Below are 23,476 nucleotides of genomic sequence, written 5' to 3' on the forward strand. Positions count from 1 at the left end.
ATGCAATAAGGCCATGTTGGCATGCCCAGACCAAGGCTTGGCATGGATGGGTTTGTATGGGCTCAGCTGGTAGAACAGTGGTGGGAGCAGCTGACCACTGCCGGGCTCCAAGCAGAACCTTAGGCTCCCTCAGTGGCCACTCTGTCAGGGCAGTGTGACATCAATGCTGGGAGAGCCACTCACCGCCGGGTCTGAACACCTCGCTCCTGGGTTATCATCACATCCGGTAGTGGGTAGGAGAGGCAAGGGAGAACCAATGAAACAGTGATTTTGCCATTGGCTACAGCAATGACCTTGGCTCTGGCATGGGCTACAGCAATGACCTTGGCTGAGGCAGAGGTTGGGATTTTTATCTGTAATGAGGTTCCTAGAGTATTTATCGTTTTATTTCTCTATTCTAGGCAAGTCTTTTCAAACGACTCCGTGTCCATTGTCTGGAGCCCTTGTTTGAAATGCACATTCCTGGATTCCAGCCCCTTGGTTCTGACCCATAGGTGTGGAGTGTGCCCGGGAATCTGTATCCTAGCAGGTGCTCCAGGTGACCCAGGTGCAGGGAGCCACAGTCCAGTGCTAGCCCACACCATCTCCGTGTGTCAGCAGGCACTGAGACCTGGCTGTCCAGTGTGACCCAGGCTCCCACACTGACAGGCTACCCTGTCCCGGCCACTTGTCTCTGAGCTCTGCCCCTCACCACTGTCCTTTAGCAAACACACTTCACACCAGTTCAGCTCAACCAAGGTTTATTGGGCACCTATGGTAGGCAAGGCACAGATCCAGGAGCTGTGGGGCACAAAGTCAAGGCTAGGCCTCGCCCCCAAGGGGCTCACAGTCTGTGGGGGAGACACACTCACAGAGAAGAAAAGCACAGGCAGAATGAGGTGAGGTCACGCCAGAGGCAAAGCAGGGGCGAGCCGGGGCAGGGCACTGTGGAGTGTGCCTGGGCGGGGCGGGGCAGGGCTGGTGCAGGGCGTGGCACTTGGGTGGAGCGGGGAGAGGGGTAGGATGCACAGTGGGACTAGACAGAGGACACCTCGGGTCAGAGGCACAGCGGTGGGAAAGTCCACTGAACGCACAGAGCACCGAGGCAGTGTCTCCCTCGACTGACACACGGGTGCTGCCAGGTAGCAGGGAGCTCAGCTGCAGAAGCGGCGAGGCCGGGCCGTAGAGGATCTCCTGGTGGTTACATGTGACTCCGCTCTGCAGGCACTGGTGAGCCATCGAAGGTTTCTGAGCAAGGGAGTGCGTGACCTGACCTCGATGCCAGGCTCCCTGTTGGATTGTGTGATTAGCTCCATCTTTGCTACCTTCACCCTGAGTTACAGCCTCTCTTGCTCTCAGAGTAGAAGCCTTGTGGCCACACACCCTCCAGGGCTGCACAAACCCACAAAGCGGTGGCCTCGGGCAGGCAAACTTGGAGCTCACTTAACAGAAGTTAGTGCCATATGCTTCTTCTTCACTTAGAAGAAGTATCGCCGTCTACAATCACTTGGGAGTAGGGGCAAGGCACAGGAGGGTACTCAATGAACCGCTATTGCCCAAGCTCAGCAGAGATCCACTGCAGAGAAAATGAGAACGCAAACAGAAAGTGGTAGAAAGACCCAGTACATCATTAGCCTCACCCTCGGTGAACAATCTGCCAGTCGGTGAACAATCTGCCCACCCCCTGTAGCCTCACTCACTGGGATCGGGGTTTCTAGGTGCTGGACACATGGAAGGTTCTCTGTGGACCCCTGCCCTCGGACCCTGCCTAGCTGTCCAGTGAGGAGGGAGAATGGCGCCCACCACCACCCGAGCCACCCCAGCCCGCAAACGGATGCGAGGCCACCGCTGTCCAGGTGGACACGGCGATGCTGGTCAGCGAGGGCTCCCCCAGAACCTCCACCGCCGCCGAAGTGGGCGCCTGGGTGGAGAGGGGCGAAGTCACAGCAGGGTTGCCCAGGAGAAATGCTCCCGGAGACCCGGCATGCACGTCGGGGCCCGGCCCGGCAGGGGCCCCGCCACCGTTGCTGATGGTCCACAGGCACGGGTAGGGGCTGCAGAGACAGAACGAGAGGCAGGATGCGTGATGGCATTCCCGGAAACGATCGCCTGACAAGCACATACGATACTGAGAGGCCGTGGGGCTGGAAGGGGCCCCTGGCCGTGGCTTTACTGCGGCTCCGACACACTGGCCCCGATTCTGCAGAGAAGCCGAGGGGAGCGGCGAGGGGAGCGGGGAAGGACAGGATTAGGTGTGCTGAGACCTGAAGTTTGAGGCTGGCCCTGCCACCAACAAGCTGTTCACTTTCCAACACAGCCATTTCCGTCTCTGGGCCTCCCTGGCCCAGCCTGTGCGAAGGGCAGGAAGCCAGAGGTCTCCCTGGCCAGGAGGGGCGCTGTGGTGCAGTAACCAGGACACGCTGGGGTCAGAAAGCCTGGCACCGAAGGCCACCTCGACCACTGTTAGCCCGTGACCTTGGCCAAATTATGTAATATCTCTGAGCCCCAGTCTTCGAGATTGGGGGATAATTATGCAGACCTTCCGATGTTGTTGGCTCCCAGTAGATGGCAGCTGTTACAATGAGTCTTCCCCCCGGGGCCCCGGGGCCAGCTCTGCCCTGGCACAGAGGCGGACGGGCCCTTCCTGATCCTCTTATTGACCGCGCTGCTTCTCTCACTTGGCTGCACTGAGTCACCCAGCGAGGTCTGTAAACACTGCCGCTGCCTCCTCCCACCTCCCGAGACCCTGGTGTGCCTAGTCTGCCTATGCCTGGGGGTCAGGACTTTCCAAAGCATTCCAGCTGATTGTCACCTTAACTTACAACCAGATGGAACTGCAGCGAGGGGCCCGGCAGCAGGACCCCAGTGCTCCGCGCCTTAGCCAGCGTTCGGACGTGGAGTCTGCATCCCGTTAAAGTGCTGCCTGGTTACAGGCGCCTGCCCCAGTGATGCTCTGACCCCCACAGTCTTTATGGAGGCGGAAGGGGCTAACTCCACCCCGAGGGAAGCAGAGGCAGCAGCCACAGCGCACTCGGCCTGATTTCCCCGCCGCTGGGCCACACAGCCTGCAGCCCAGGCCCGGACTTTCTTCCCGGTTTCTCCTGCAACAGCAGCCCTTCCTGGTGGCTCCTGTGCAGGGAAGCCCAGCTCTGGCTGTGTGGCCTTCGGGAGCTTTTAATGCTGCTCGGCTTTGGTTTTCCTCGGTCAGAGAAACAGAAACGTCTGCCGGCCCATGGACACCTCTGAGCGCTGTCCCTGACGCCCACAGCACCTAGTAGAGAACGTGGCCGGGACGGCTCCACATCTTCAAGGACATTCTCTCTCACTCCTGCCTCGGCCCAGGCCAGGGCGTTTCCCTGACACCCTCAGTCGGGCACTACCTGCTTGGACTAAAACGTGAGCCACGAGGCCAGGCACACTTCCTCCTGGCCACTCTTTCAAGAAGGAAAAACAAGAAGATCTTATTGCTAATCATATTCTATGTAACTGAAAATATTTAAAGTATGATTTCACATTCTGCATTGGGGGTAAACAATCATTGAGTTTTTTGTTCTTTGCTTCGTACTCCGTCTTCAAACGTCCATGTGCCAGCCCCTGCTGCGCATCTCAACAGGGGCGAGCCACGTGTCAAGGTCAGGAGCCGCCGGCGACAGGTGGCAGCTGCCGGGACAGCATGACACGAGACCCTGTGGCCACAGCAACACCAAGATCACAATTTACAGCAACACGGCAACACCTGGAAGCCTGTGGCAAACGCAGGCCCGGGCCCTGCGGTGCCCTGTGACAACATCCCAGGCGAGTCTGACGCGCATGGAGCGTGAGAAGCGCTGCTGTAGACCAAGGCCCTGCGTTCTAGCCTGCTCTCCACCTGCAAAATCACAGGCCCTCTGACCCCCCCAACCCCTTCCTGTCATTTGAACCCCTTTATGGACCGTCTCCACACCCTGCACACCTCTGTTCAACGTAGCAGCTGACACGGAGGTAGAACTTACTGCTTCCAAAGCATTTTACTGCACTTTCTATCTTGATCTGACTAACTCTACAGTAGCTCACATTATTACACGTAGGACAGCCGAAGCTCAGTAAGGCCAAGAAAGCCGCCCAGGGTCACAGAGACAAGAGAGAGAGAGCCGGGACTCAACCCCACGTCCATCTGACTCCAGGCGCCCTTGCCTTCACCGCCCGCACCGACTTCCAGAGTCAGAACTGACCGGGTCTCTGTGAGCGTCACGCGCTGGGTCCTGCCTGCACGCGGCCCGTCACCTGCACTGGGGCCAGGCACCCACTCCCTGCCCGTGAGGACAGCGGCTGATAAGAACGTGGACCAAAGGCCTTGCATCCTCAGTGTGCATTCACCTTCCCCTTTCGACTCCCCTGTGTCCATTGCCTACCTGCGACCACCACAGTTCAGTGCGTCTCCCTGGTGGGAGACACAGGACCCGGCCATGAAACCTTTAACCTTAAAAAAAACACTGAGCAGTGCTTTCCCACCAGTTTCCTGTGGAAGTGAAAGGTCCACCTGTTACTGCCCCTCGCTGCCCCGTGGCTGAGAAGTCCGGAATGGCTTAGACCAGGCCCTTTGGGAGAGAAGGCACTGGGTCCCCGTGCTGACGTTCGCCCTCGGGTCAGGGAGCAGCTGCCGGCGTTGTCTTACCTGGGCCCAGGGTTCATGGGGCCGCTGGTGTGCGGGACGGACAGGATGCTGGCGTGGGGTGTGGAGGAGATGGAAGTCCAGCTGTCAGCTCCGGAGAAAACTTGCAGGTTGTTGCCGGAGCTTTCTAGCAAGTTCACTTTGGAGAAATAACAACAGTTGAGGGAGCATGCAGACCTACGAGGTGGTGACCAGGGACCTTATCCCGGGGCCATCACAGCCATGGCTTGCCTACAGGTGCCAGTAGCTGTTAGCATTTCTGAGGGAAACAGAAAGGAGGGGAGGCCACATGCTCATCTCCACCATAGAGGCGAGGCTGAGGGCCGAGTCTCTGCCCGCTGAGGTGCAGCTCGGCTAACTCACATCACACTTACGATGTCATCCCCCTCAGGCCAAGCTCAGGGTCCCCAGGGCCACAGCTGAGCTGTCTGAGGTCCAGGACCTACTCCTCTGAGCAGCCTCAGGTGGACTTAGCCTCTCAGAAACAGTGTCGTCTGTGTCTCTGAATCTCCGCCTGCGTACATACTGTCAGTACAAGAGAGAGGAAGGAGGGAGAAGAGGAAGAGGGAAGGAGGGCGAAAGAGGAGAGAGAAGTTTCCGACCTATCCACTGGCCAAGTCACTCCTCACCTGATTGGCACGTACAACTTCTTCGGCCTCCACTCTGCGTCTTCTACCTCTACCCTCTACTTCTACCTCTTCCCCTCTCTCTACCCTGTTCCTCATCCATTCCCCGGACACCGGCCCTCGCCCTCCTGGGTCTTCCCTCACACCACTCTGTCATCCGGGATGCCCTCCACCTCTGCGTGTGTCCCATATCACCCATCCTTCTCCCCGCCCACCCCGCCCCTCGTTTTCCACGCAGCCTCCAGATCTCCAGCATTAATCCCTCTGGGCAGATCTGCCCTGTTCCCCTCAGCACCTTGGCCTTGTGTTTTACAGAATGCTTCTCGAACTCTCCTGCATCACCCAGGGACCTGGTTAAAACAAAGCCTCTTTCAGAAGGAGAACCTGAGAGCCCACCTTCTAAGAGGTTCCGGGGGACGCTCAGGCCAGGACCACCTTAGTGCTGCCACTGTGTAGTGTGATGAGTGACGTGTGGATTCATGCAGCCCTGAGCCCCTCCAGGGAAGACACTACACCCCAATGGCCTGGAAGAGGCCTGGGGACATGCTCTGAGGGCGCGTTTCGTGTGCTGACCACGGAAAGAACCAGGAAGTGAGTGAGAACACTGCTCAGTGTCAGGTATGAAGCTCCGCTCTCCCTCCTGCGGCAGCTGTCAAGGTCGCCAGGACACAGGCAGGGGCACGGGGACAGGTGCTGGTGACCAGGAAAGTCCTCTGCAGACACGGGGCTCACGTGTCCCCGGAACTGCAGGCTTAACACCTCCTCCACCTCCCAGCTACGGACTTGACTTGTTTGTCTTGTTTCATGTCAGTCTCCCCATCGGAGGATGGAAGCTCCTTGAGGGTCTGACTTGTTCATGGGCAGAACCGGGAATCCCATTGGCCCCTGATAAATTTTTTTTGCATAAATAACTGAATGAGAAATCCATCCTTGGTTCCCTTGCTCCCTCCTTCATAAAAATAGCCAGGCACAGGGTTGACACAGGCCAGGGCAGGCAAGGCAGCAGTCAGTGAGGGTAAAACACACATCAGCGTCAACGTAAAAAATAATCAGACCAAAAATTATCAAGGTTGGCTCTGTGTGCCTTCAACTAATCCTACGCAAGCCTGGGTGCAGAGTGACCGCCCCCGAGACCTTCCTGGCAGCGCCTCCGTGCGGGCCCGAGCTCCCAGGACTGAGCCATGTAACTGCAGAAAAGCCCCGTGAAGGCAGCGAGCGGCTGTCTCAGACGCACCTCCAACCTGGTTTTTGAGGCGAAGCCTGGAATTGCTCCGGGCACCACGCCCTGCGCCATCACACCCATCACAAACCAGGAGACTCGGTGTCTTAGGAAAATTACAAAACGCTAGCTACGTCCTATCTAAAACCAACTATCTACACTAATAAAAGAGAAACATGGTAATTAGCGTACGACCGCTACCCTTTTCATTGGCTAATCAGTGAGTATATGCAAATTAACTGTCAGCCAAGATGGCGACCGGCAGCCAGGCACTGAAGTGAGCATGAGGCTTGCTTGCTGTGGACTCCAACGTTCCCCGCCTAACTTGCCGGCCTCTCAGCTGCAACTATGTACTATGTTGCAAATAAGAAGCTAAACAAAACACCAGAAACCAGCTGGACTGAAAGCCAGTGGACCGAAACTTTGTATCGATGTTTTCAGCAGCGAGGCCTCAGAGCTAAAGCTGGCCCAGAATAAAAAAAAAAAAAAAAAAGAAAACAAGGAGGGGTTGGAAGCTTCAGTCACTCACTTCCGGAAAACAGTCCTTAGCCCCTCACCCAGACTGGCCAGGCACCCCAGTGGGGACCCCCACCCTGATCTAGGACACCCTTCAGGGAAAACCAGCCAGCCCCCACCCATGCACCAGGCCTCTATCCTATAGAGTAAAAGGGTAATATGCCTCCCGGCACCGGAATCAGCGGAGCAGCGAGGCTCCCGACACTGGGATCAGCATGACAGGGGGCAGCGCCCAAACCCCCTGATCGTCCTGCGGCTCTGTGTGTGACAGGGGGCGGGGCCACAACCTCCCTATCCGCCCTGCTCTGTTCATGACAGGGGAAGGCGCCCCAACCCCCTGATCAGCCCTGCTCTGTGCCTGATAGGGGGGAGCTCCCCAATTCCCTGATTGCCCTGCGGCTCTGTGTTTGACAGGGTGCAGCGCACCAACCCCCTGATCAGCCCTGCTCTGTGGGTGATAGAGGGTGGCGCCCCAACCCCCCTCCACGGGCCTTGCTCTGTGTGTGACAGGGTAGAGCCATAACCTCCCCATTGGCCTTGCCCTGAGTGTGACAGGGTGCAGCTCCCCAACCCCCTGATCCGTCCTGCTCTGTGTGTGTCAGGGGGCGGTGCCCCAACTCCCCTATCGGCCCTACTCTGTGAGTGACAGGGGGGAGCTCCTCAACCCCTGATCGGCCCTGCTCTGTGAGTGACAGGGGGGAGCTCCCCAACCCCCTGATGGGCCCTGCTCTGTGAGTGACAGGGGGCAGCGCCCCAACCCCCTGATCAGCCTTGCTCTGTGTGTGACAGGGGGTGCCGCCGCTACCTCCCCATCGACACTGCCTTGAGTGTGACAGGGGGCGGTGCCCCAACCCCCCAATCGGCCCTACCCTGAGCGTGACTGAGGGTGGCATCGCAACCTCTCGATCCACCCTGCTCTGTGCATGACGGGGCGGCACCCCGACTCCCCAATTGGCCCTGCTCTGAGCCTGACCAGGGGCTGCACTTAGGGATTGGGCCTGCCCTCTGCCACTCAGGAGCAGGCCTAAGCCAGCAGGTCATTATCTCCCGAGGGGTCCCAGACTGCGAGAGGGCACAGGCCGGGATGGGGGACCCCCCTCCCCCTGCCCCCCGAGTGCACAAATTTTTGTGCACCGGGCCTCTAGTTAGTATATAAAAGAAAACATTAAAATAGCAACATGCAATGATGTTACCTGTGTTCCATGAAAGGGGTTCTTTCATCTTCAGACACTTCTTTTACGGTTTATCCATCTCTCTCCTCCACCCACCCCCCCACCCTGGTGCCTGGGGTTCAGTGAGCAGAGCCACGCACCTGAGGGAGAATGGGTCCTATGCATGTACGCGGACGGGTAGGGGGCCGGCCGGTGCCCGCGGAGGCCAGCGTAGCGCTCACAGCCGTGGTGGGTGTGAGGGGCAGACAGAGGCAGAGGAGGCACATACTGGAAATTGGCGTTCCCGGCCGAGCACACTCCATCCGGGTTGGAGAAGATCCAGCCGCCCACTAGGACAGACGAGAGGAAGACACACTGACACCGCCAGTCGGGTTCCCAGCCACCGCGCACAGCTCTGCTTCTGTGTGGACCACACTGAACATCCGCCGTGGGACAGAGACCACCCCTGCCCCCTTCCACGCGTGGCACAGCTCGCCGGCTTCTCTGGAGATGGACAGCAGGTCCTAGCCAGGTTTGTGGCACTGGAACCATAGCGATATAGAAGACTACTGGGATGCATACACTAATGGAAGCTCAAAGCGTAAGGTGCTCTGACTTCCCCGAGTGAAATCAAAAGTCAGTCTAAGAAGGAGGTGTCAGCTGCAGCCACTAGGACTGTTTGTTGTGGTTACACAGAAGGGGTGAAGGCCTCTCTATGCCCCCCACCCCCACGAAGAGGATCCAAAAAGCAAAGAGATGGGGAGCCACTAGCATGCCTGGGCAGCAAGAATCTTGCAGAATATTGTGGGAGGCTGCAGAGTATTTCATAGAAATTTGTTTGTGAGTAATCACCTCAATTGATGCAAAAAATGCATCTGCATGCTTTCATGATTAAAAAAACAACACTCAGCGAACTAGGAGTAAAAGGAAATTGGGCAACATAATGAAGGCCACATCTGACGAGCCCACAGCTTACAACAAGCTCAGTCCAAAACTGAGAGCGTTTCCTCTGAGGTCAGAAGACAGACACCCATTCTTGCCACTTCTATTCACCGTGATACTGGAGGTCCCACCCGGAGCAATTAGGCAAAAACATCAAAATTAAAAAATAAAGAAAAAAAAAAGAAAAGGCACCGAAATTGGAAAGGAAGAAGTAAAGTTATCTCTGTTCACAGATGACATGATCTTATATGGAGAAAACCCTAAAGATTACACACACACACATAGGCACACACACACACACACACAGATGTTAGAACTAATAAACAAATTCAGCAAACTTACAGGACATAAAATCAACACAAAAAATCAATTGCATTTCTATATACTAACAATGTCTCTGTCTCTACTTTGTCTCCATCTGTGACTGTCTCTGTCTCTTTCTCTGTCTCTATCTCTATCTCTCTCTGTCTTTCTCTGTCTCTCTGTCTCTCTGTCTCCATCTCTGTCTCTGTCTCTCTGTTTCCATCTCTGTCTCCATCTCCATCTCCGTCTCTGTCTCTGCCTCTCTGGGGACTCCCGCCAGGGCACAGACTTGTCTTGAGTGGAAGAAATAACCCGCTGGGTAGTGACGGGAGGTTTGGGACAGGCCAGCGATCACCACAGGTGGAGAGTCTGCTGTGGTGGTGTTGGCTCCTGGTGTCGCCCCAGGCGCCTCCCACGCCGAGTTCACCCAACTCACAGTGGGGACAGGCCACGTGCTGGCTCTCGGAGATCGCTTCCGGGATATCTTTCAGGTGGTTCCTGGAAGAGGAACGAAGCGCACCATGGCTGTCCAGCCGACACACGCGTCCGCGCCAAGTCGCCCTGAATCTCGGAGAGCACCGCCATTCTTGAAAATCGAATCCCCTGTCCCCGAAGCTGCTGTCTCTCCCACCCCCCTCCCTCCAGGCACTGCATCCACCTGGCCGCTGCTCTCCGAGTCACAACTTTACAGGGTTACTCTCGTATTTATAACTCTCTCTGCCTGGTTTGATCCTATTGACTTCCGGCCGTGGGTCCGGCCTGGTAAAATTCAAGCCCTCAGAACAGCTCAGATATGCAGGGGACCTCAAGGCACAGCCTCACCTGTGCCGAGCTAGACCCACCCACGATCCTGTGAGGAAGACAAGGTTTAAAAAGGAACCTCAGGGAGGTAAGGGGAAGGCGGCCAGATCAACGTGGGCCATGGCAAAGCTCAGATCAAGGCAGGACTCTCACTCCAAGCCCTGGGTTCTCCTGATTGTACCACACCACCAGCATTCCGAATCCAGGTTCTGTCATCTCACCAGGCAGGTTTCCTTTAGGCCTTTGCTTATCTGAACGGGTTATAAGTATGTCCTCTACATCCTCAAAATTAAGTCAAATATTGACAGGACAGACCCTGTGGCATCATTATAAACAGCTGTCCATTGACCCAGAGCCTTTGTGATGAGGAGGAACAGACAGTTGTAGGAGGCATCAAAAAAGACTTGAACTCAGGCAACAAAATCTGACCACTTCCAACGGCATCGTGTCAGTGCTCAGGCCTCGCTGACAGAAGTCTATGCCAAGTACCATTACTTGTTCATGTTTTTCCTGGAATGGAAGGAAAGATACGGGGACTGAAGTCCCTGGCCCAGCGTGGTAGAAGCACCGCTCACACCCGGAAGTCCACCTTCTCTCAGACCTGAACCGTGTGGACCGCTCACCTGTACGAGCTGCTCAGAGGAATGACTCACCTTCCCAGGCTAAATGTCGTTTTTGGAAAAATCCAACCTACTGAAACCACAGTCCTCAGGGATATTTGAAGAGGGCAGAGTGAACTGTATAATTCTAAACCACTTAATTATTTTTTAAATATGGTTGTGCTAGCTTCCGGAATCTGTAGTAAGGCAGGTGACAAAGTATTGCCAGTTAGAGGTTCTCCCAGACTTCTATTATAAGGGACAGATAATTATAAGTTGGTTGAGTTTTGCAGATTTTGTTAAAAATTAAATTGATTATTAAAAACATTTCTATTAAAGATAAAGCAAGTGCAGCCCAGCCAGTGTGGCTCAGTTGTTGCGTGTCGACCATGAACCAGGAGGTCACGGTTCGATTCCCAGTCAGAGCACATGCCCAGGTTGCAGGCTCGATCCCCCGAGGTGGGGCATACAGGAGGCAGCTGATCAATGATTCCCTCTCATCATTGATGTTTCTCTCCCTCTCACTCTCTCTGAAATAAATAGAAGCATTTTTTTTTAAAAAAGTAAAGCAAGTGCTACCCGTCTAGCTCGTTCTGGAGAAGCATAAATCCCACCTTTGCAGAAATCAGTGCACCAGGTTTTACTGAAATGTCTACTTACCTTTCCTTGGCATCCAGGAAGGCTTTGGCAAAGGGGTTGTACTTGATTTTGAGAGCCGTTATCTTACGTTCACAAAGATAAGAAGTGTTAGTGAAAGCAGGACAGGCAGGCAGACAGAACCCTCCCTCTTCACCTGGGAATTTCTGTAAAACCAGACCCATCCCCGCCTCTTCCTCTCCCCCCTCCACGTTTCTTTGCTAATGTCTGCACAAAGCCACTATCGACCGCACTGTCTCTAGCCAGAGCGCTTTATCGTGGCCTGTGGTGAACACAGCAGATGCCATGAACGTGAGCAAAGACAGGCCAAAGCCCTGGAAATGAGCAAGCCTCGTGTGCTGAGCCCGCACCTTTCCTGGACTTAGGAAAGTCCAGGAAAACATTCATTGTTTTCAACCATTACTGAACAGCTCCTGCATGCCAGTTAGGAACCAAGTGGAAAGTAAGGCCGTGCGGTCCGGCCTCGCCAAGAGGAGTCCGGCATCACCTCCCTAATTCTTCAACAGTCGCCCACCCACGGGGCGGGTGAGCACGGGATACAAGCTCTCACTCCTACCCACGGTCATCCGATGCCCTCTGGCCTTAGCCTGCTTCATTTTTCTTCAGGGCCCCCTGACATACTATATATACATCACGTATCAGACATACGATACACATGTGATATACACTGAGTGGCCACATTATGACCACCTGACGTTTGTAGGCAAATTAGCTATAATTTCGAGCTGAAGTTGCTAGAAGGCCAGACCATTATAAATAGGGAAGCAGGTTGTTTACCACGACAGTAGAAGTGATTTTTTTCTGAAGATATGGGTAAACAATGCGATTTGACAGCCTTTGAACATGGGATATATATATATATATATATATATACACACACACGCTGAGTGGCCAGATTATTATGACCACCTGATGTTTGTAGGCTAATTAGCCATACACTGTATTGTATGGGATATGGAAGCCGAAGGCCTGTTCGAACACCTTTGCTGTCTGCAGTTACCAAGATAAAATGTCTCCAATTCGCACAGGAACACAAGGATTGGACAGTCAAACATTGGTAAAAAAGTCATGTGGTCTGATCAATCATGTTTCCAGTTGCATCATGCAGATGGCAGAGTGAGAATTTGGCAGAAACAGCATGAAAGCATGCACCCCACATGCGTGAATACAACCCTTCAAGCTGGTGAGGGCAGTGTTATGGTTTGGGGCATGTTTTCCTGGCATGATTTGAGACCTTTAATTCGTGTGGAACAACGTCTGAATAGCACAACATACCTAAGTATCGTTGCTGATCAAGTTCATCCTATCATGTTGATGGCATATCCCAATGGAGACGACTTCTTCCAACAAGACAATGCTCCATGCAACGGTGCTCATATTGTGCAGGAGTGATTTCAAGAACATAAGGGAGACTTTACCTTGCTTAGGTGGCCCCCACAATCACCAGATCTCAATCCAATTGAGCATTTGTGGGACGAAGTTAAAAGAGCCATCAGGCAGCTGGTTCCACAGCCATCAAATCTCACAGAACTGGACAGTGCTATTCATCAGGCATGGTGTCCGATTCCTCACATCACCTTTCAACATCTCGTGGAGTCAATGCCAAGAAGAATCGCCGCAGTATTGAAGGCAAAAAAAATGGCCCAACGAAGTACTGATAGGGTGGTCATAATAATCTGGCCACTCACGTTCAAATATATCCCACGTTCAAAGGCTGTCAAATCGCGTTGTTTACCCATATCTTCAGAAAAAAATCACTTCTACTGCCGTGGTAAATAACCTGCTTCCCTATTTATAATGGTCTGGCCCTCTAGCAACTTCAGCATGAAATTATAGCTAATTTGCCTACAAACATCAGGTGGTCATAATAATCTGGCCACTCAGTGTATGTTTGGTCCTCCTCTCTCCCTACTGGGATATGTGCCTGAGGACACAGAACACGTATTTTATTCACTGCAGTTTCCCAGCACGTAAAGCATCCAGCAGGTAGTAACACTCAGCAAACAGCTGCTGACTGAACGAATATTGAAAAGAACATGTGCGTCAGCAAAGGCCCAAGACGCACGGCTCTTCCTGGCGCAGGAGTGGGAGCCCAGGAGAAAGGGAGGCGGCTGCGGAGTCACGTGCACACGCCCTGTCTTCCTCATGCTTCCTGCTTTTAAAAGCCCACACAGTAAACAAATCGCACAGTGCACAGTGGAATGAAAGCTAACAGGCAAAAACGTGATCCTCCCTCCTGCCCGACGATCCTTTCTCCAGACACCCAGCTCCCTGCAGGCCGTGGCCGGCCCTGGGACAGCCCTGGTCCATGTGGGTACATGGACAGGAACCGGCGAGAGGGAGCAGCAAGCAGCCACCCAGACGCTTAACTTCGCCTCCACCGAGTGTCTGAACCTGAAAAACCTACCTGTCACCCCAGCTGGGTGATGGCAATAAAAGCACCCCCTCCCTGTCCCACCACGCCCTCCGGGTCTCACACACACACACACACACACACACACACACACACACACACACACACATGCCCTTACCTCCTCGTTCTGGTAGGCAGTCACAGCGATGAACTGGGTTTCAGGGAAGGAGCAGTTCATGACCATCCGATGGGCACCTCCCACGCGCACTATGTGAACCTGGGGCTCGTATTTGTGCAGGGAATTCAGCATTATCTGTTGAGATGCAAGAAGAGGAAGACGAGCCATGCAGAGCCCGGGCTCTCGCGGGTAATGGACCGGTGGTCCCATGGTTCGCCCCAAGCTCAGCACCACCCACTTAGGGCCACACACGGGGCATCCCCGGCCCCCTGAGACGCACCACACCTCTCTGAGCAAGAAGGGGCATTCTCCCAGGAGCTCCCAGGGACCAGGACGTTTGAGCTTAGAGGAGGCTGGGCGTGGGTTTCCAGGGAGTTGTTCTAAAGATTATTCCATTTTCTGCCCAAATCCTGCCTTCCTTCTTTTTCTCTCCCTATTTTCAGCGCAACGATGTGGATTGTGACCCTTAACTGCACTGGTTTCCTTCATGGGAGGGCCCAGGATTCAGTGCCCGGATGTGGCTGCACCCACAGGAGCTGCCTGAGGAGTAGGGATGCTGACACCTGCTGGTCACGGAGCACCCACCCCACGTCTCCTCTGAGAGGCGCTGGAAAGTGGGAGGTGGTTCCCCATTTCCTGTTTTAACAAGAACAGGAACCTCCGAAAACTGCCAAGACTTGGGGGGCTCCCTCCCCCTGCTGAGACATGACCTCCTGCGTCCCGGGGGCTGAGCAGGGAGAGATGGTGGAGGTGCAGAGAATGCAGGCTAAGAGGCTGGCCACTCGAAATATGGGGGTAACAAGCCTTTCCTCTATGCCACCCAAATTCTACATTTCATAAAGTGAGCAACAACCTACACGGAGCACTGGTATTCGGACTCTGACCAGAGAAAACAGCGGGGGGAAGAAGCCCCCGTGTCCTGTTCACTCGCCCTGAAGACCTTCCTTAGCGGAGGTTTCTTTGGGGAGTTTTTCTGCAAACCCAAAGCTGATTCCATATTCTACTGACAATTATCCTAATGCCCAAGAGGAGGGAGCCATTATTTCATTAGGAGCGGCTTTCGATTAAGGCATTCGTCCACTGCCAACATGCCACTCTCACCAAAATCAAAAGGGGAGAGGGAATAACAAAACCACGCGCCCGGCTCCCCCTCCCGGGCGCACCCTGCGAGGCTGTGATTAAGTAAGCGCTCTCTTCACATCAGGAAGTCCATTAAAAACTGAAAGCACCAATTAAGAGCTGTTTATTCCTGTTTACATTTGGACTGGGGGGTGGGGTAGGGGGGAGTAATTGGCTTCTGTGGGAGAAGAGGCCGGCGAGGACCCCTCTAATTGACTAAATGCACCCTCGTTTCTTCTCCATGGGTTCGCGGAGCGGCGGGGGGCCAGGCCACCGAGCTCCTACCTGGCCGCCTCCGCTGAGCTTGTTGGTGAGCTTGACCTTGCTGAAGGAGATGGGTGCCTTCATCCAGTGCGCCCCGAAGTTGGGCGAGTCCGGGTGGATGTACACGCAGCTGTGGCTGGCGACCTCGGGCTTGCCCGCGGGCACCCACTCCCCGTTGACGTACTTCCAGCGGTGGCTGTCCGTGGGGACAAAGTCCAGCAGGAGGGAGTACATGGCATTGGGGTCCAGCCCCGTCACACTGATCTTTAGAACAGGGAACATCCGTCTGAAAGAAAAGCAGAAACTGAGCCACAGCAGGGATGTGGGAGTGTTAGGGACACTGCCCCCTGTCCAGCCGTCTGTCCACTCTGAGTGCCTTGGGGAGCAGAGAATGCCGGCGGGGGGGGGGGGGGGGACAAATAAAGAGGAACCGAGCAGCAGGCCCAGTCCCACAGAGCCCTTTCCACAGATGCACACTGTATCGGGGTCACTCTGTATTGGGGTCACTCTAACCCGTGGGCTCCACGGCGAGTCTGAAACCCACCCGCCAGGCCTCTGACAGGGGAGCCTGCAGCCCACGGTGCATAGTCAGATGCACGTTCGCACAGAGAGCATCTCCAGTCTTCGCCCGCATTCGGGGCACTTTGCACTCACGCCCCCAGCAGCCCTTCCCAGTCTCAAAGAACGCGAGCGTGAGTAACAGCGAGAGCACTGCTCGCGAAGACGTGGCTTCACGGTGAAGTGAGGCCAGTTCCTCTCCTGCAGGGCTTCTCAGAGCCCCCACTCCGCTGACGTGCTCCACCACCTCTGAGAAGGGAGCGGGGCGTGGTGCACACTCTGGACTCAAAAGACAGTAGCGCCACCTTTGTGTGGGCACCTTGAGGGCATCTGTGCCCACGGGATGTACTGGGACACGCGGGTCTGGCTCGAGGCCCTCCCTCCCTCCCTCGCCCGCTAGGACACGCAGCACGTTTGCTCTCACCAACACTTGCAGAGCCCCCTCACCACCTGGCTTCTGACTCCTTCTGGTTTACTTTTCCTCCACCAAACATCCAAAGTTGCTCCAATCTGTCCTCTAAAGGCCTGGTTTCCAGGCACATCCCTGCACACACACACACACACACACACACACACACACACACCCCTGACTGCCCAGGTGCTGTCTTATTCGTCAATACGGCTTTTAAAGTCTGCAGCCCCACATCGAGACGCTAACCATCCAGAGTCTACAGACACTTGCTGGTCCACGAACCAGCGTATCCGTGTAGCTGGAAGTTTGCAGAAATGCAGGCCCGCAGACCTCACTCCTGCCCGACTCCATCGGAATCTGCTTTTCCAGAACCCCCAGGGAGCCATGGGAACACACATTAAAGCTCAGCGGTCTGGTTGGCGCTTAAGATGATAACTAAGGAGACATGCAGGGCGTGGGGGGGCGGGGGGGTGTCTGTCTAAGGACTGCTGCTTCTGAAGAGCTGGGAGGAGAATTAAAGGGAAAGTGGGATGGGCCTGCCGCTGGGAGAAGGGGTCCAAGCCGGGCAGGGACGGGCACAGGTGAGGGTCTGCGGAGGCACGGAGCCCGTCCCGTGTGCAGCGGTGCCAGCTCCGAGACAGGCAGGATGGGAACTGTTACAGGGGCTCCCTGAGCTCCTACGACATTTTCCTTGGCTCACCCCCTGCCCCTCCCACCACACTCGCACCTGTCCTCCCTCCCCTTCTGAGTCCACAAGGAGAGGAAGTCCCCGAAACATTTTCCTAAATGTGAATACCTCGTTGGAGATGTATTTACTCCTTTAACTAATGGCGTGAAGCGCCTGCCCTAGGCCAGGAGAGCTGAGGGTGGGAATCAGTGCCAACAGCTGCAGGGCAGCATCCTGTTCACACCAAGTCCGAGCGGAGCAGTCAGGACACAAAAGGTGAGCAGGCACTTTAGCTGCCAGAGTGCCACGGGGAGCGCCGTGGGGGGTCAGGAGGGGGCTGGAGAGGAAGGATTGCTCTCGGTGGACCCCAGTGGCTCGGGGTGACATCTAAGCTGAGACCTAAATAACGAGACGCCGAATGCCAGAAATGGGTGATATCAGCCATATCACCTGCACACAAAGGAGTCACAGTCCCACGGCCCTGAGGTCCAAATAAGCCTGGACTATTGAGGGAGAAGACCAGTGAGGCTCAGGCAAACGGAAGAAACAATTCCAGTTTCCACTTCCGCCGCTAACAGGCTCTCTGCCCTCCCCTCTCTCCACTGCATCGTGCCAGGCCCCCGGGAAGGCAGTGTGGCCTTTGATAGCAAGGACAGGTGCCGGCTTCTTCTCCTGAAGCTCTAAGGCAGTGGTTCTCAACCTTCCTCATGCCGCGACCCTTTAATACAGTTCCTCATGTTGTGGTGACCCCCAACCATAAAATTATTTTCATTGCTACTTCATAACTGTAATTTTGCTACTGTTATGAATCGTCATGTAAATATCTGATCTGCTATATGTGTTTTCCGATGGTCGCGACCCACAGGACACGTGACCATGTGGGAAGGTCTGGGCCTCCCTGGCCAGCAGGGAAAGGCAGGGGGCACCGTTCCCGTCCTCCAGGAGGGACAGTGATGTGACGGTGTGGGGAGGACGTGGAGAAATCGTGCCCTCAGACCCTGCAGGCAGGAGTGGAAACAGTGCAGCCACTTGGGAAAACAGTCTGGCAGCTCCCTGACAAAGGCAGAACTACCACAGGACCCCGCAAGTCCTTTCCTAGGAGCACGTGCCAGAGAGAGGAAAACACGCATCCACACAAAAACACAATGTTCCCAGCGGCCTCTTTCATAAAGAGCAACAGCGTGCGTGTCCCTCAGCTGACGCACGTGGGGGTGTAAGCACACAGCGGAGTATCAGGTGGCAATAAAAATGCCACAACGTGGATGAGCCTGGAGGACGTGTGCTCAGTGAAAGGAGCTGGCCAGAGGGCCATGCGTCGTATGATTCCATTAGCATGACGTGTCCACAGCCGGCACATCTATACGGAGGGATGGAAAGTAGAGATTGCCAGGACTGGGGAGAGTGGGGGGTGAGGGGTGATGGCTAAGGATGCACGATTTCTTTAGGGGACAGTGAAAATGTTCTAAAAGTATTTATGGGACCACATGCACAACTCCGTGAATATACCAAACACCTGACTTGTCCGCTTTTGTAGGTGATGGCATGGTGTGGGAACTACCACAATAAAGCCACTAACAGAGGAAAAGGAGGGGCCACGCATCCTGGCTCTCAGAGGCCACACTGGGAATTGTGGAATGGCTTATTCTCTTTAGTACTTCATTTGCCAACAACTTTACAATAATTTTTCATCAACAAACAAAAAACTAAGGGATGCTATGTCTTTTTAAGTCTCCATTATGCCAGGAAGGAGTAAATATAAGTCAGTCAATTTGCCAAAAGTCTTGTAAGGGGTCTGGAGCGCCCCCTGCCTGGGAGCCAAGTTCAGCGCCTCGGGCCTCACAAGGGCCAGGAGGCATCCCGGCTTACCTGTGGGCAGCGCCCGGGGCCGGGCTCATTTTCAGGGGTGAACTGCTCTACTCATCAAGTTGATTCCCACCCCCCTTTTCTTTCCAAGGTGCTGGCAACCACAGAGATGCCCAAGAGTTTTGGGGGAGCTGAGAAATGTGTAGATCACTCCCAACTAAGAGAGGAGGAGGGCGGAGAGGGAAGGCTGGAGAGAGGGGGCAGCAGAGGGGAGAGAGAGAGAGAGAGAGAGAGAGAGAGAGAGAGAGAGCCGGGGAGAGTGGGGAGGCAGTGTGGCAGGTGAATGAGGACTCCGCAAGCCACGTGTGAGGAACCATGGGTGGCTGGGCTGCCCATGAACCCTATTGCTTTGCCGTGAGGCTAGTTTTCATGTTGTTTCCCTAACTGTGGACTTGGAGGCAGCAGGGCAGAAGGAGGCTGTGAGGAGTGGGGTCTGCTGGGACAAAGGGGCAGGCACAAGGCAGATGATGCTGTGGGTGGGGGACGGCAGAGGTGGTGAAGCAAACTCCTCAACTCCCTCCTCCATCTCCCCACAGAACTAGAATTTCGTGGAACAGTCATCAGAGCTCTGGGAGTGCGTGTGCGTGTGTGTGTGTGTGTGTGTGTGTGTGAGTGTGTGTGAGAGTGTGTGAGTGTGTGTGTGAATGTGCGTGTGAGTGTGAGTGTGTGTGAGTGTGCATGTGTGTGTGAGTGTGTGTGTGAGTGTGTGAGTGTGTGAGTGTGTGAGTGTGTGTGTGTGTGAATGTGAATGTGTGTGTGTGTATGTGTGTGAGTGTGTGTGTGAGTGTGAGAGTGTGTGAGTGTGGGTGAGTGTGTGGGTGTGTATGAGTGTGTGAGTGTGTGTGTGAGTGTGTGTGTGAGTGTGTGCATGTGTGAGTGTGTGTGAGAGTGTGTGTGAGTGTGTGTGTGTGTTAGGGCAGATTAGACAAAAAGACGTGCTCCTCATAAATCGCAGCTGTAAACTCGGAGAAGAATGTCTGGGTGGGGGGTAGGACACTGACCATTTGCCTGCAGGTGCGCAACCTGAATTCTCCGCTCTGCACGGGCTCACTGGAACCGTGACCATCAGCCACGGCTAACAGCCGTCATTGCTGGCAAATTCAACTTTGGACCCCAACACCTATTTTATGACAGCAAATGGGCGTGCCTGCCTGAAGGCAAACTCAGTCAGCATTAAGTCAAAATGATTTAGCGGGTGGAAGTACACATGACCAGGAGCACTTTCCCCAAGGATGTTACAGTCATGGAAACAAGAGGGACAAGGGATCCCACTTATTCGCCTCTGCAGCCTGAAGCCAGCCTTCTCTGCCCCTAAAATAGAAGTCCGAGCTCACAGGCTCAGAGGAAGTGCTGGGGGCTGACCTCCAGCGATGATTCAAGGGGCTCTGGGAGGAACTGTAATTGTTGTCTCTGAAAGACCCACGATGAATCACTAAAAGTTCTAAATAAAAAAGAAGGAAAGAAACAAAGAAGAAAAAGGAGAGGATGAATTAAAACGGACAAAGAGAGGGAGGAATGTGGGTGGCAGGATCCCAGGTCCTGGGGACAATTCAGTAGTTTTCGGGAAAAATCCTCTCTCTTTGCTGCTTCTCATCAATGTCAGAGGTGAGCCTCCGGTTTACGCACGGAAACCGCTCTCCATGGGGAAGCGAGCCTTTCCCTTCTCTCACCAGCGAGTCCAGGCGCTCTCCGGGAGCTGGTTCTTATCATCAGAACAACCAGGCCCAGTGCACAGGCGCACAGCCCGCACCGAGGCTCCTAGGAAAGTCGGGAAGCCCCCTGCCTGCAGGGCGCAGGTAACATGACTAAAGGGCTCGGGCTGGGAGGAAACTCCAGGAATATTCTGCTCCCGGGAGAAGGGCCACCGTCCACCCACCTCGGGCTCCGGGGCTGGTGTGGGAGACAGGGAGTGGGGGTTTGGAGGAGACACAGGGGCTACGTCCCAGGAAAAGGGTAGAAAGCAGACATTGGAGTAGGCGGTTAGGAGAAAAGAAGAGGATGGAGAAGGTAGTGAACAAGGTGACGAAACAAGAACAGCGTGTCCTTGCAGGAACAGGAAAGCGTTGCTAACCATCCACCCGTGGAACGGAGGCCCAGTCGCCCCAGACCCAGCGCTCCTCACCCACGCCCGCCTCGCAGAGACGCACCCCGTCTCCACCTGAGGCCTGAAGGAGCCTCTGTCCCCCTGCGCCCGAGGGTCAGAGCCCTAAGAGACCTCCGGAAAGACTCAGTTCACGGGAGGAGGGACACAGCGAGAAGCCAAGCTGACCATCATCGCCCTTTTTCTATAAGGAAAGTTCATGTTAGAGGACTTCAACCTCGTGAAGAATTTTACATGTTAAATATGGAGAAAGAAAACGTGGTGGGTAAAAACAGCAAGAGAAAGTGCATGCCAACATGGCATGTGATTAAACTGAGTTTTACGATGGCATCAGACTTCTGTTTATTCCTGACTGAAAGGGATGAAATACATTCCCACTTGGTGGCGGTACTTGTTTCACGTTTATAAAGGACCCGCTGACAGCCAACTAGATAGTGTGAGGCTGGGTATTAGCGTAACCACCGCCCAGCAATACAAAGAGTAAGGAACAGAAAGTCCTGCCTCTTATCAGATATCATCAGATGCTTACAACTGTGCCTCCACTCGTCTCTGAACAGAAGGTAAATCCAGCCCTGGCCAGGTGGCTCAGTTGGTTGGAGCAGCATCCTATACACTAAAAGGTTTCGGGTTTGATTCCCCGTCAGGCACATACCTGGGTTGTGGGTTCGATCCATTCCCAGTCAGGGAGGCAATCAAATCGATGTTTCTCTCTCTTTCTCTCTCTCTCTCCTCTTTCTCTCTCAAAACATATCCTCAGGTGAGGATTAAACAAACAAAAAAACATGTTTTATATCTCTTTCTACCAAAAACAATGTGTAGCTACCTATAAAGAGTAGGAACAATTACAGATATTAAAAGAAATACATCATACGCCCTACATATGAAATAAAAAGGGGGACCCATTAGAGAGGGAAAATAAAAATATCGAACGAGTTTGACATGCTAGCACTTGCACCAACCGCATGGATTGCCTGGCACATCTGTCACTGCGAAGCACTTGGATGTCAATGTCACAGGACAGCACTCGGCCGCGCGGTTCTCCCGGGGCCGTAGGAACGGTTCCCTCCCTCCTCTGGGCACTTTTCTCAAACATGGGAAAGTGAGACCTCGGGATGGAGGCACTTTGCACAGGACAAACGCCTCCCGCAGCGCGGGGCCCTGGCCGTCCTCTCCGGGGAGCGGAGCTTCTCTCCGGGCGGCTGTCACGGTCCTGCCAACCTGCCACCGACAACGCCTCCCGCCTCTGTCCTTTCGTGGCCACGTGACCCGCACGATGAGTGAGCGCCGGCTGGGTGCCAGGAGCCGGTCTGCCCGGGCAGGGAGCAGTAAAATTCTCTTTCAAAATACTTCTCTCTCCTACTAACTAAGTGAAAGCTTCTAAAATTACCTGCCAGCCCCTTAGCGGACGAGGTTTAATAGAATCTGAGAAATGCCAACCGAGATCAGGTTCCGTTAATCCCCAATTTGTTGCAATGAGAAAAAAGAAATCTCCCCGCTCAGGCGGTCCATGCCAGTTTCATTACCTGTGACCCTAACGGCTCACATCACACACACACACACACACACACACACACACACTCACTCACACACACACACACACTCACACACTCAGCCGAACATGCACCCCAAACACACACCAGGAAGCAGATGGACTGATAGGCAAGGATCGAATTTGCCCTTTTGCTCCCAATTTCAACTAGTCGGACACCTCCAGGAAGTTCGTACACTTAAGCAAAAACCGCCTGGCTTCTAACTAAAGTTGCCTTCCCCCTTACCTGCACGGCTGGGACGCAGGTCTCCGCCAGGACTCACCGTCAGTCAAAACTGCTATTATTTGCTGACGTGTGAGCCCATTTCCCAAACCCCTGGGCCTGCCCTCCTTCAGAGTAATTTCTCCATGAAAATGCAAGCAAGACAGGTGCCCCCCACCCCCCTCTCTGCCCATCCCAGAGACGGGCACTCAGGTGGCCGGAGAAGCGGGGGAGGCTGCTCTTCTCCAGGCCTTAACCAGACCTCAGCACCGCCTCCTCCATGTTCAAGGGGCCTCGCCTCCCTCGCCCAGCCCAGCCCAGGGCCACAGGGAAGTCACCTGCCGTTCTTGGTCACGATCATCTCGTTAGTGACTTCCTTGAACCTCTGCCAGAGAGGGGCGTCCTCCAGGGTGATGCGCAGCTGCTTCTCCGTGGGGTCGCCCTTCTCCCTCCCCGCCTGCAGCTCGCTCTCCACCACGTTGAGCAGGCGGGAGACGGTGCCATCGCCGGTCTTCTGCGCGCCCAGCTCACTCATGGCCACGGGCCCCTCAGAGGGAGACGCTGGGCTGAGACGCTCCCTACCTGCCTGCTCCCGCCTCCTCCTGTCACTCGCTGTGAGGACAGTGCAGAGCGGAGAGAAGACGCTGGCCTTCGCCTAAGCCCCTACCTAGCAGGACACCCTCCAAGTCTCCAAATTATACACCAACCTGTTAAGCTTTCGGGGGGGGGGGGGGGGGGGCGGGTGGAGACAGGGGAGGGGGGAGAA

General features: G+C 54.7%; 1 protein-coding gene across 1 annotated transcript; it reads right to left on the reverse strand.

Moving 5' to 3' along the window:
* Window positions 1-761: 761 nt before the first annotated feature.
* TBX19 (T-box transcription factor 19) lies at window positions 762-23,245 on the reverse strand. Its single transcript, XM_070397141.1, has 8 exons — window positions 23,049-23,245; window positions 15,380-15,644; window positions 13,976-14,110; window positions 11,448-11,509; window positions 9,824-9,885; window positions 8,304-8,492; window positions 4,634-4,769; window positions 762-2,033 (listed from the first exon to the last, which is right to left on the reverse strand). Exons 1-8 carry the CDS (start codon window positions 23,243-23,245, stop codon window positions 1,748-1,750), a joined length of 1,332 nt encoding a protein of 443 aa, XP_070253242.1. The 3' UTR covers window positions 762-1,747.
* Window positions 23,246-23,476: the final 231 nt, after the last annotated feature.

The sequence above is a fragment of the Myotis yumanensis genome, unplaced genomic scaffold (assembly GCF_028538775.1).
Source record: "Myotis yumanensis isolate MYYU_CA2020_CCGP unplaced genomic scaffold, mMyoYum1.0.hap1 SCAF_17, whole genome shotgun sequence".
Taxonomy (NCBI): Eukaryota; Metazoa; Chordata; class Mammalia; order Chiroptera; family Vespertilionidae; genus Myotis; species Myotis yumanensis.